Raw genomic sequence first — 14,033 nt, 5'->3', positions numbered from 1 at the left:
GACTGCTAAATTTTCGCTGCAAGCTGCCAGGGGAGAGAGCAGACTGCCAAATGCTATGTTTAAAGCATTAAGAAACTAGTAATTAATGATTATCTCAAGTCTTAACTTCTCACTCTTTTCTATAAAAGAGCTTGTCCAAACTTTCCAGATTGTCCATCCCTGCCATGGATTGCCATGTCTGCCTCCACTTCACTTCCTCATGGGAGGACTGGAGTGGGGTAAGGTCTTGCTCAAAGTGACCTCACTATTTCCAGGCAAGGTCTGTCCCTGTTGGGAGACCAGGGCTGACCTTGGTAAGTTACTTTGCTGTAATAGCCAAAGGTGTTTCACCTCACAGGATCATGTGGCAACACCAATGTCCATCTGTTATCTCTGAGAAAATAGCAGAGCCTTGGTGCAGAGAGGTAGGGTGTGGTTTGAATGGCTTTAAGTAGCTCAGTTGTCTTTAGGATGGTACAGGTGCTGTCACAGTTGGGAAGATGCCCTGGTGTTTCCTAAAATGGGTGATTTCATGTCATTGTGCTCACCCCAAGGAGAACTGGGATGCTGTGGTGCACACATTGGAATTTATGGTTGACAGATGAAGGTGCCCAGAGTGCACAAGGGTCAGATCTTGTGTCTGGCATGATCCAGTGCAAGCAGTCTGACTCCTTCAGTCTCTCCATGGAGATGTTCTGCCTGAGTAAGTTTAGGTCAATGAGAGACGTGCTCACATCACTTGGTCTCCGTAACTTAATGACTTGATTTTGTGTCCCACAGGCATGCTCTGCATTTAGTACCTGGTCTGTATTGCTTCAGAGCTGATGTAGAATAAAACCCAGTACTGAAACTACTGACAACTCAGTTTCTTGAAAAAATACATTCTGACCGAACTAATAGTCTCCCGGTAGGGCCCTCAAAGGAATTGTTCATGAAGTAACAATTTTATTTTTTTTTTTGCTGTTGGTGAAGATTTGTGTCATTGTCTATCCTTAAGATTGTGTTATTGAGATTCCTACAGAACAATCAGACTTTCACAGACTGAAATGGAATTTGTAAATTAAATTGTAACTTTCCAGGAAAGAGGAGGCCTCGTGTGCTGCTGCATGAAGAAGAGTAAGAATGATTGTATGTCTTTCAAAACCAGTTTTTAAATATTCTGCAGGGGAATAAGCTCATATTTATAGGGTGGAGTGTGAGCTAGCATGTCTTAAAGATGGCTGTTCCTGTTGGAGAGAAGAGTTTCTGCTTGCAGAATCTTAATGGTTACTAATGCAGGACCTGGATATTGAGAATTGTAGTGTTCATGCATACAGTCTACTGATGATTTTTGTAGGGCATTCTTGAGTCATTATAAAGATGAACATACATAAAAGTTATTGAAAATTTTGTAAGTATGTGTAAAGACTGGTTTAGGACGTTTGTGTGCTTGGAAATCAGGAAACAAATTAGTTCCTAAGCTGCCTGCACATGACTGTGCTGGCTTGCAAGGTTGTGGGAATGGCAGAGCCCCTGTGGTAATTTAGGTCAGTGCCTTTGTGCAGCTGTGGGGCTGTGGCAGCTCAATTGATGAGTCAGATTAACTCCCCTTCCCTGGCCTTGGGTCCTGCACATGCCTCTGACTGTCTGCCAGGGCAGCCTCACAAGGGCATGGTGTTGGTGGAGGAGCACAGTTGCACTCAGAAATTAGTATCTATTTAGTGATAGGAACAGTTGAGTACCCAATTAAATCAGGGTATAAATGACAGCGTTAGTCCCACAATTACACACTCAAAAAGAATGCAAATATGTAGGGATGAGAGAAATGTGTATGTGGCCTGTTTGGTTTCTTTGTTTCTCTTTTCTCATCTTCCCCCAGTGTTGATGAGGACAGGCTTTTTCTGAACCTAGCTCTGTAAAGATATTTTATTTTCTCATTGAAACTCCTGGCCTTCCTTTTGCCCTCTTTGTCTTGCCCTTTGTCTAACCTTGACATACATAATTTCCTTCACCATCCAACAGTCCACTTAAATTTTGTTGAAACAAGCTGGTTCTAAGCTGCACCAGTTCCCCTTGAGGAAGTTGAGGCTTTCCCTCTGCTAACAGTGGGAAATGGCAGGCAGGGCTGCTGCTCACAGCAGGATTCCCTGCAGCAGCAGCAGGGCTGTGGCTGCTCTCCCCAGGGCCCCCAGCATATGGTCAGTGTCCCTCAGCCATCCCTCATTCTCTGCCCTCCTACCACATGGGCTTTAGCTTCAAAGTGTGAACAGCCTTTGATGCACAACGGACAGAACTCATTTGCTGTAACATCGATCTCTCAGAGAGAATTTATATGCACAGAATGGTATTCAGCTTCGGGAAGTCTGAGTGGCAACTGTTTTACAGAAGAATTTAGGGCAAGTTCTTTGTGAGTAACCCTCCTTTGCCTTGCCCATGGTGTTTTTGTTTTATTTTGATGGGGTTTTTTGGAGGGGGGAGAGCTATTGGTGGTTTGTTGGGATTTTTGCACACTTGTTAATCACAGCACAAGAGACAAGCACTGGTCAAATGCATCGAACTATTTAAAGGAATTTTTTTTGTGATATATTGATCAGAAAAGCCTTAGAAAACTATGGGTGAGAATAGCATATCAAGTGAAAAAAGTCTTGCTGGATTTGGGATTTCAAACTAATCCATAAGAACTGTACTGTTGTGTAGAAAATATGGTAACTTTATAACAGGCATATATATATTGTTCAGGCACTTGTTCAAAGGTAGTTTTGTTTTAGGCACATATTTTGGAGAGGATCATTTGCAAGTACTTATCTGTTTCACATATGTACTGATTACTTTTTTTTCCTCTCCAGGTAAAAGTATGGATGAAATCAAGAAGCTGCTGTTGTTGGTTCTGGGATGTGCTGTGCAGGTGATAATTCACGGAAATTAAGATTTTTTTCTAATCTGTTTTTTTTTCCTGGAATGAGAAAATCTACCCAAAGATCAGTGCTGTTTGAGCAAATCCTGAGCTCAAGATGGCTCATGAGCTAAATTGTGAGAAACACAGTATGTGAAAGAAAGAAATGCAGGGGAGAGGAAGCACATTGTGTGATAGCAGTAGCCTCAATTTGTTGCCAGTGCTTAATCAGACACAGGATGTGTACTTTTAAACTTCCATAACACAGTGGGACAAGATAAGTTTTGAACAGTGTTCTTGATATCAAGATTGTTGTTGGTTTATTTTCTTACTGTTTTAAAATACGAAGTGGAACAGTACATGTTAAAGCCAAACAAATAGTTTAACAAGTCTAAACATTTGTTTAATGAATCATGATTTTATTTGCACAATATTTTGATTTAATATTATGTGTCAAAAATACCAGATTAATAGATACTTTGTATATTAGTGTGGGGATCTTGATGTGACATTTGTTTAAATAAATAGAGAGACAATGTATATGGGAAACTCTGGAGAAATGCACAGCGGTCACCAGATAAAGAAATCAGTGTTCTGCACACGAAACCTCTGAGGCAGTAAACAATGGCCTGGTTGCAGGCAGGCCTTTGCTGATAATTGACCTTGTTTGTGGGTCTGCCTTGTGGTTCTGCCCTGCCTTGGGACACTTACCCTGCTCAGCTATGTCAGCTCGATTATGTCAGGGTAAAGCTGTCTATGTATTGCTGCTCTGAACTATGTTAGTGTTGCATTGCAGCACAAAGAATTGTTTTGGCTGCTGAGCATCCTCAGTCCTCATTTGCTGGTCTGAGATTCTTCCCAAGAAAGTTAATGGTTGAGTCTCAGAACCAGGCCCAGAAGGACACTGTAAATGAGTTTAAAAACACCCTTTTAAATACTCCTAAAGTTCTTCACAGTGCCCTGTTGTTACTAGGAGACAATAACATTCTTAGTGCACAATCACAGATATAGAGATAGCAGATGTCTGCCTCTTCTAAAGCCTTAAGTAAAAGATTTACTAAAATCTGTTTGTCTGAAATGTCATTCATTTTTATCCAGAATGTTTCTTGTTTTTTATCTAAAGCATATGTTGATTTATTCAAACAAACAAAAACTGAGTGTTGATGTAAATAGTATCTAAAGTGATGCATCTCTTTTCATTGCCAAAACCAAACAAAATGCAAACAGCAAGACAGGTTAAATGATGCAGTGTGAATAAAGGTTTACATTTGTGCAGCTCCATTAATGAAGCTGTGATGATTTCCTCTGGCTGTTTCCCCACCTCTTGCATGTTGAACTTGTTTTTAAGAGCAAAATCAGCCATTTAACTTAGCCTTGATTGTACTGACTAAAACGTTTAAATAATTTAATGCATAATTTGGTTCATGTTCCATATGGCGCAGTGAAGTGTTATACCTTCTAGTGTGACAAAGTGTAGATCTTGAACAGTTTTTTATTAGCAGTGTAGGTTGTTTGAGTTTGGTGTTTTTTTAAAATTTAAATGAAAAATTAAGCAGTAAGTTTAGGGTATGTAGCACTGTTTCAGGATGTGCTTTCTTTTAACAGTGTGAAAGAAAAGAAGAGTTTATTGACAGAATAAAACAATTGGATATTGAAACCCAAGCTGCCATTGTGTCACACATTCAAGAGGTAGGATTCTTAGTATTGTGTATTTTGGTGTTGTATCTCTCTCTCCCTTGACTTAACATCTTTGCTATAAGATGTTAAAGCTTGGAGTTTCATAGTGGATACGTAAACTTCACCAAAAAGAAAATGAAATATACTGCTGCACTCAAACTGTAAGATGAAAATTATTAGTGTTGGGATCATTACTTGGCTCAGTGGTCTTTTAAAGAGATGCAATGGTACATGCCTTACTTGCAACTTGTGGGTTATGCAGAAGGAGTTGTTGTAAGGATCCATGTGCAATAGTGACAAAATGTATGTGTGTCTTAGAAGCTGCACATTCCCCAAGCCCTGTGGGAGGTGGCACAGCCTGCCCAGTGACTTGCTTCAGACAGTGACCTCTGAGCTAGATGATCTTATGATCTTGAAGAGCTGAAATTGAGCATATGCTCTGTTTTGAAAGGTTTTTGATCCAATGACAAACATTCTTGGGTTTCTAATGCTTCAGAAGAAGGAATGACTTACCAAAGACTACAGAAGGTCTCTTTGGTGAGCCAAGTGGAAGTGCCCCTCACTGGGAATGTGTGCTGACTGTTCCCAGGGGTCAGTGCATACAGGTGTAGAAAGCCTGGTACATTCAAATTTGAGGAACAAATAGGGAAAGTCTTAAGATAGGAACTTTTTTCTTAACATTTAAAAAATAGCTCATTTTTTAGGAAAGAAAAAAGCAGTGATGAGCTAAGCACATGGTTGTAGCAAAAGTTGGAATAGTCATTAACTGAGCTTGAGAGACATGCCTGATGTTTCTGCTAAATGATTCAGAGTAAATCAGTTTAGGTAGGGTAACAGTTGAAAGATACAGTTGGCAGCAACTAGAGGTATTTCTGCAGCTGATACAGCTCCTCCCAGCTGTATCAGCTGCAAATTGCAAATTCATTGATATCAGAGGTTCTTCTCAGTAATGTCCAGTGGGGAATAAGTCCCTTCTGTGTGGAAATCACCTCTGGGTCAGTAAGTCAGCTGCACACTTCTAATGTGTGAGCGCACATACTATTGATCATAATATTTATCTGATCACTCTTAAAAATCAGTTACAATAATTATAAAAAATGCAAATACCAAAAATTTCTGGGTAGCGTTACAGTTAAAGTAGTTGCATTTATTATTTTCAGCCTGCATTTGGTAAAATGGATATGTTTTTTAATTTATGGGTAGAAGAAGTGGGGGGATGCTGCATATATGGTGAACAAATTCTCAGCTCAACCAGTGCAAAGATATACTTTTTTGTTCCTATTCCTAGGTGACTCACAATCAGGAGAATGTCTTTGACTTGCAGTGGCTGGAGCTCCCAGATATGGCCCCAGAAGAACTAGAGTCTCTCTCCAGGAATATGGTTTTCCACCTCAGGAGGCTCATTGATGAGAGAGATGAATGCACAGAAGTATGAGGACATATCTCTCCCATCTAGAGCTCATGAGAAGCAGCAGTTGTGGGCTCCATTCCTTCTCTTGTCTCTTGTTTGTGCACTAGGTTTCTATTTCTTCTGGACCTTTCTACTACACCTCTGAAAATGTGTAGAAAGATTTTGGCCTTTTCATTGCTTCTTGTGTAAGCACTAAGATGTGGTGAAATGATTGGTAAAGAGCAGTTGAGCAGTGTCTCCATGAAGTGGAGACCAAATGTCTCTGCATGTCTGTCCAGTCATTCAGGCAGTGCTTGCTAGTCTCTCCATTGGCATCTAGCCATTGGGCTCCATTGTCTTCTCTAGTTTTTGTGATTCATCAATTCCTTTCCCTTCAGATCTCTGGAGAAGCCTTCTCCTCTTCTTTAGCCTGTTAATCTTCTGTCATGCTTTTGACTGCAATTGTTTTAGTTAAAACTTAGTTGTTACAGGTTTTTATGAATTCTTCAAGGGAAACAGACTACTTATTTTGAGCTTTGGAAGGGGAATGTCTTAGTAGTTGGAGCATAGTGGAGATTCCTTTCCTCTTCTGTGAAACCTTCACTCCTGGCTGTTGCTTGAATTCTGTATCATGCCAGATGAGTAATTTCCCAAATCTAAAAATAATTTTTAGGTATTTTTAAAACAATGTATAAATACACTATTTATCTCTTGGAATTACATAGTCTTCTGTATTTCCAGGTCATTGTAGATCTCACTCAAGAAAGAGATTATCTGCAGTCTCAGCAACCACCAAGCCCTCTGAAAGTACCAAGTCCAGATTCTTCCCCAAACCCTGCAAACCCTCTTTCTAATGAAGAAAAGCAGCACCTTGCAGTCGAGCTGGCAGACACAAAGGCTAAATTGAGAAGAATCCGTCAGGAGCTGTAAGTCACCATTATTTTGTGCTTCGAGAGACTTGCATATTAAGTCTTGTACATCCTGAAGGTGCAGGAGCCTGTTGACTCCAATACACTGGCTTCCATAGGAGCTCTCAGAATCACACCTTTTAAATCAGAGCAGTAGGAAGCTAGTAGTGTGTTCGATCTTTTCTTCTTTCATAATTGGCCTTTAAATGTAGAGTGAAGGCTACTTACATTCTTCTTTTTGTGTCTCATCTCTCTCTTCCCCCCCTTCAAAATACCAGCTGGCAGCTCTGCTTTTTAACCTGAAGTGGAAGCTATCAATGACAGCTGTGCACCAGTGAGATTTGAACACAGGAACTTAGTATAAAAACGGGGTTGCAAATTCGGATCCATGATACGTGTATAGTACCATGAGAAAATGATGAAGCTGTCATAACAAAGAATATGCTGGGAGATTTTTCTCTTCCTTTACAGATTCCTGGCAGTCTATATAATCAATATTGTTTCAGGAAAGAAAAAAAATTACTAAGATTTTTCTAATCCTTTTCAGGGAAGAGAAGTCTGAACAGCTTGCAGATTCTAAACATGAAGTTGAGCAGCTCACCCTAGAGCTGCAAAAAATAAAGCAAGAGGTGAGATGGGCTCGTTTTACTGTGACAATTTTCCCTATTTAAAAAAAAAAATCCTGTTTCAGTGTGAGGCTAAAATTACTACTATGTCTGTTTTATAATGAGGAAATCAACTTAGTCCAGCAAGCTGTTTAAAGATTATGGTTGTGGCATAGCAGTGCTATGCTTCCCACTTAACTGTTGAGAGCAGTCTCATCTCTTCAGCTTGCAAGTAGCCTAGTAGTGCCTGCATGCTTATGCAGCATCAGGTGTGCTGCATCAGGCATAGTAATGTCAGAGGTCCAACAGGCTGAAAAACCTCTCTGTCTTGTAAGGAATTTACTGGTTACTAGGAGAATACTTACTCCTTAACCAGAGGAATACTGTTTGTATTTACTTACTGATGGTACGCATAAAAAAAATAATAAAGTTTAAAGTATATGCTAACAAGTATTAAGTTAGGTTTTTGTCCCTGCTTATCCCTCACAGAACACGCACCTTGCCTCAGATGCTCGCTCTGCCCGAGCCTACAGGGATGAGCTGGATTCCCTGAGGGAGAGGGCAAACCGCGTGGAGAGGCTGGAGATGGAGCTGGTTCGGTGCAAAGAGAAACTTCATGATGTGGAGTTCTACAAAGCCCGCATGGAGGCAAGTGAAAATTAGGAGAAAGATTTGCTGAGTAATCCTTAATGTTTGGCTTTTGTTGTGTTACTGGTTCATGTGTCATTTGTCATTGAGCTGACTGTAGCAGAGCATCAGAGCAAGTAGAAGTTTCATAACACGCATTGTAGCTATTGACTGAGCATTATTAAAACTTCTTTCAGTAGAGGAAGTACTTGGTGCACACAAAATAAATGCACATTAGTTTTAAAGAACTCTGTTTAGTTCACCGTTATGTGGCTAAACAAGACAGACCTTTTCTGGATGGTATTTCTGGAGTCCAGATCTTTAGTTTAGCTTTAGGTAAATTCCCTCTGTTCCAAAGTTGTTCCTCGGACAAACATTTTAAATAGCATTTATAACTTAAGTGAATGTCTGGGTGTTTTTCCTTAGGATTTTGGAGCAGATGCATCTGTCAAGATTTTTAAGGATGACCTCAGATGACAAATTCTAGCAACTCCTTTTTGCAACTGTTACTTGTTGTAGAAAGGAGAAAAAATTTGGATCCTCCCTAGTGCCATGAGTGGGGTATGTCAATGAGAAGTGTGTGGCTTTGTTGCAGCAGTAATTTCAGTTGCTTAAGTCACCTGCAGCTATGCCCATCCTGGAATTATTAATTGAATTAGGTTGCAAAAGACCTTAGAGATCATCTGGCCAAACTCATTGGCTCAGCATGGCTGATGTTAAATTTTGGTAGGACTGCTCCTACTTTCTATTCTTTCAGTTCTTTGAGGAATTCACACCAAAACTCCCAGTAATCCACATACAAAACACTTCAGCCAAGGTCAAATAAATATCCAGGCTGCTGAACCAAATGGAGGTTCAGTAATTGACAGCCTCACTATAATTAGATAAAATTCCAAGTCTGAGGTAGAAGAGTGATGTTGCCAGGCCTCTGGCTGAGAGCACAGACCTTATTTTTCTGCTCTATAAACTCTACTTTGTAGGTTATTTTTTCCCCTTCTTTAACCTAAGGGGGCAGCTAGCTGCTGCTTCTTATGAATAGGTTCACTAGAATGGATGGTTATTAAATGTAGTAATAGACTACAAAAGCCTGTCCTGCCTCTCGGTAATTCCCAGTTTGCATTAGGAAGAATGAAGCTCTGCCTCTCTGTTTTCCTCCCTCAAGCTGGAAAATCAGTCATGCTCTGCCCTGGCACACTGGCTATCGGTGAGCCATCCTGGTGTTCCCTTCTGGCTCTGCACTGGAGGTGCTTAGCTGTGCCTGCTGCTCAGATAATTTACCTGGAGCTCAGAGAGGAGATGTTGTGTCTCCTTCATTTGAGATCAAGGCTGTAGCTTTCCTGATTGTCTCAGAGCCAGCAGTTTCCTGGACTGCTGTGTTCATGTCCTGCACTGCTAATCTTGCTTAACATAGCATTCAGTTAAGAGACCTTCATGTTAGTTTCAAATTTCTTCTAACTCTCCTTGCTTTCTTCCATCCTGTCAGTTTTTGGTGGAACTGGAGAATGTCAGAGATCAGTGCTGGCTCTCCAGGGATACCTCCCTGCAGTACTGTCATGGTTTAACCCCAGCCAGCAGCCAGGCCCCTTGCAGCCACTAACTCACTCCCCACCAGAGAGATTGGAGGGTGACTTGGAAGGGTAAATGCTGGAAAACTCACAGGTTTAGATAAAGATGGTTTAGTAGGGAAAGCAAAAAGCAGACCAAGGAATTAATTCACTGCTTCCCATGGGCAGGCAGGTGTTCAGCCATCTCCAGGAGAACAGAGCCCCATCACATGTAATGGTGACTTGGAAAGTGAGTGAAACACAATCACTCCAAATGTGCTCCCTTTCCTTCTTCTTCCCACTTTATATACTGAGCATGATGCTGTATGGTCTGGAATATCCCTTTGGTCAGTTTGAGTCACCTGCCCTGGCTGTGTCTCCCCCCAGTCTCCCATGCATCCCCCACTTCCTTGCCATCATGGCAGCACAGAAAGCAAAAAAGGCCTTTGCTCTGTGTGAGCTCTACTCAGCAATGACAAAAACATCTCTATTAACACTGTGTTCAGCCAAATGTAAAACAGCCCCATGGTAGCCATTTGGCCTACCCCAGCCCAAACCAGCACAAATACACTAGTGAGACCAGGAGTATTTCCCATTGATCTGGCACATGTCTAATTTGGAGCCACAGTGTGACCTTTAGCAAAAGTCACATTTGTAGGAGCTGAGCTTTTCTAACAGGCAACAGGATTGCACAGCTGTGTGCAGGGTGCTGTGTGGTTTAGAATAGACATCGAGTTTCACATTCTCACCACTCCCTCTGGCATCATAGATCAAGTTTTGAATCCAACCATGGACTGACAGCATTGAGCAGCAGGCAAACTCCATTGGTCTCAGGCTGGTGCATTCAGAGGATTCCACAGGGCCCTATTCTGTGTTTTTATGGTCACAGAGTAGCACAAAGACTGTGCATACTAGCCAGTATCCAGCTTTCCACGGGGCCTTACTTTTCTGTCAAATCTGACACAAGTCCTCTGCCCCTCTGAAAGAAGAATTAATGTCTGGGGTCAGTATAGTCTCTGCTTAGATTTGTTCAGGGATATAACATGGTAGAGATTTTTCCCTCTAGACAGTACAGTAATTATTTATTTAATGGCATTTACTGGTTGCCAATGGCTTAATAAGCTCTTACTAACCCTTAAGACCTGAACAAATCATCCAGAGCACACAGTGAAAATGTAGGTGTGTTCAGCATCAGCTGCTTTTCTGTGGTAATGTGATACCTTAGGGCTCATAGGGTCTTGACAGGGTTGTTAATAAGCAGTGCCAGATTGGTAGGTGAGAAGAAAAAGAGGATTTAATGTTGTGCATCAATGCAGAAAGTATTAAATGAGCTCTTAAAATCTTTTCCTTCCTGTTATTGCAGGAGGAGTGCAAAAGGTTGAAATCTGTATGCCAATGTAACACATTTAAAGCTTGTGTGATGTTCTCCTTCTCTCTATGTCTTGGCAAATTGTTCAGGAGTGACATTTTAATTGAACCATCATTCAAGGAACATGAATGTCCTCTGGAGCCTTCCTGCTGGGATTGCTTAACGAGGTCACAACTGTGAATGTGAGGGAGCAGCTCAGTGCTGGGCTTCCTCCATAGAGGTGCTTCTCTGCAGTGCAGAGCTCCCTTCCAGGATCATCTCCACTGAACCTTTTGTTGTTCCATGAGATGAGATTATTTTCTAAGGCCAAGCAGTATGCCTTGCCCAGTTTTTCTCCTTATCATAATCAAATTTCTATGCAGGATGATGGGAGGAGTCTCTTGTCAATTAAAAAAAAAAAAGGCAAAAGCATGTCTTGTATGTTGTCATATGAGTGTTCAATGTTTGATTGTCACAAGATGTTAACTGTTATGGCTCAGTAGCAACAGCTTCTGAACTGCCTGAAGGCAAGGGTTTGAATTGGGCCAGATGCATGTGAAAATTCTTTTTTTTTAAGATTTAAACACTCTCATTGCTACTTAAATTTCTGAAAATGTTACCCAGTGACAGCACACCCTGATTGTGCAACCACTTATCCCCAGAGTTAATTATAACAATCTGAATGCACAGTACACATTGTTAAAGCTATTTCAAGTTACAGTTGATAGGGCATCAAACCACAATATGTAATTCATTTTAGAAAGTGCAAAAGCTGAGTTATAGCCAGTGTATTAAACAAAATCCACAGCCAAATGTTTTTGTTGCTGATTTTAAAATAACCTTATAGTTTTAAAATAATGTGTTTTTTTTATATTTGAATTATATATTTGGCTATTTTTATATTTGAATTTGTTAATTTGGTTTAAAAGGAACTTTAATTCCAGTGGAAGCAGCACCACCCCATGACCACTACCTGCTGACTGTCTAACAAGTGTGATTTGTAGCCAGTTAGATTTTTAGGTCAGCTGTGTTATTCCAGCAACTTCTGGGAGATGTTAGTGCTGACATGTGTTAGTTAGGACAGCTTTTCTTCCCATGGAAAGCTCCCATGGACTAATTATTTAAATTATATGAACTTTTCAGTATTAAGACAACCTCAGATCTGAGAGTGAGCAATGTCTACCTCATCACAGCAGGCATTTCCACCTGGTTATTTATTTAATATTTCATCAGAACTACTTTGAACTGGCATGACTGCCCATCCTGAGTGCTCAATGGAAAATGCTTCAGTTTTCCATATAGTGCAGCTCCCACTGGTTTGTGGTTTGTACCAGAGCCTGCATATGTGTATGCTCTTGGCACATAGCTTGGCTCTTGATGAGACACTAAAATAACTAGTTTTTGCTTGGTAGGCAGTTTTAAGGATAGTTATGAGGTCATGTCTTTGAGGTCAGGCACCGCTTCAGTTCTTGGGGCTGTGGTCCAGATTGAGTGTGGTGATCTAGCAAAGTAAACTCTTGGCACATTGCAGTTTCATTACAGATATTCTGGCAGCTTCCATAACACCCAGCAGTTTTTGTGCCATGTACTTCTGGTCTGTCATCTGTTCAGTGTCAGCCTTTTAAGTTTGCCCACCCTGAAGTGACCCTGTTAGATCAGACTTGGCCCAAAATGCAGGTTCTGTAACCTTAGTGTTTCAGTATTATTGTTATTTTAGTTACTTGCATACTCAGACATTTTAATTGAAGATGAACCTCTTCACAAACACTGACATACTTGTCCTTTTAATGCTACTATAGTAGGGGAATTTTTACTCTCATGATTTGCAAGTTGGTAGCTGACCCTTGAGAGATCAAGGGCAGTAGGGTACTGCATGAGGTAGAGTTTCCATATTATGCCATATACAGTTGAGCTGCAACAAACAACTCTGATTATGAAAGGCTTTTAAATGATGGCCCCTGTAGTACCAAAAGGCAGGGGGAGTGGCTGTCATCAGACACTCTTAACTAATTCTTTACAGCTGTCTGTCTTTTTTTCCTTCTTTTCTGTTTACTTTTTAAATAAATGAGCTTATATAAGGCTTCTTAAGGCTGATTACACCCCAAAAAGGAGAAGATAGTAACTGATTAAGTTGTGAAAGTGATTTGCTCATGCCTCATGATCTTTCAGGAATCTACTTGGTTTGGATGTTTGTGGTCTGAGAGACCAGACATGAACACTGTGTCAGCAGAGACATCACATTTGGAGTCAGTTATCCAGGAATAAACTTGTCTAGCAGTTTGTCCTGTTTGCACATTTTCTGGTTTTGTATATTTCATTGGAACAGCAGAGTGGATGGGGAGAGAATGATGAAGTTTCTGTAGAGAATTAATCTGCTTCTTGCCCAGTTGTAACTCATCTGGGGAAAATTCCTTACTATATCCATTTAATCTTGAAATGCTGATGAATTCCTGCAATAGAACATATATCTTGGACTCAAGACTTATCTGAGGATCAACTAAAGTAAAAGCTAGCAGTGAGGTATTATAGCTTAAAATGAGACATTTTTGATAAATGTGTTTAAAATATGACCAACATTTCATGGCCAGATTTCATGCTTTGGATATTTCATGTTTCCAGAATAAGATACTTGAATGAACAGAGTTTCATTTGATTTGCTGTTTGCAAAGGAGCAGTTGCAGTGCAGTGTAATTCACCTGTTTCTAATGCTGTGGCTACAACAAAAGAATAAATTAAACTTCTACTCTGTAAAACCAGATCCAGAAGCTCTAATGAGTAAGTGACATGGCTTGTGCAGTTGATGCTCAGGTGTGTAGTGGGGAAGTGGCAGGGAGTGTTAAGTGATAAATATAAAACAACTTCTGCTGTTCAAGTGAATTAAAATTCTGTTCATGACAGAGAGATAAACTTTATTAAACAGACATTTGCACATGAGTGTACTGAAACAGGAATGTGGATCTTGAGTGTATTGATGGATACTGTTCCCCATCCCTTGAAAGTAAATAATCTGTTTTGAAGCTGGGAAAACAAGGAACTATGATGAATTGGCAAAGGAATTATAACAGTGGAATTGAACAGTTGCT

The 14,033-nt window shown here is 40.5% G+C and overlaps 1 protein-coding gene across 2 annotated transcripts in view; it reads left to right on the top strand.

Moving 5' to 3' along the window:
- Positions 1-14,033, top strand: part of CCDC88C (coiled-coil domain containing 88C) — a 95,687-nt gene that overhangs the window by 44,166 nt on the left and 37,488 nt on the right. For both annotated transcript variants that reach the window (XM_058806767.1, XM_058806766.1), the window contains exons 5-10: positions 2,805-2,863; positions 4,457-4,540; positions 5,817-5,957; positions 6,660-6,844; positions 7,374-7,455; positions 7,921-8,079. In XM_058806767.1, the coding sequence (XP_058662750.1) occupies positions 2,805-2,863; positions 4,457-4,540; positions 5,817-5,957; positions 6,660-6,844; positions 7,374-7,455; positions 7,921-8,079 (710 nt within the window). The remainder of the gene's footprint in view (positions 1-2,804; positions 2,864-4,456; positions 4,541-5,816; positions 5,958-6,659; positions 6,845-7,373; positions 7,456-7,920; positions 8,080-14,033) is intronic.

Source organism: Ammospiza caudacuta, chromosome 6, assembly GCF_027887145.1.
Source record: "Ammospiza caudacuta isolate bAmmCau1 chromosome 6, bAmmCau1.pri, whole genome shotgun sequence".
NCBI lineage: Eukaryota > Metazoa > Chordata > Aves > Passeriformes > Passerellidae > Ammospiza > Ammospiza caudacuta.
The sequence above is the reverse complement of the archived record's forward strand: the minus strand, read 5'-3'. Positions and strand labels throughout refer to the sequence as shown.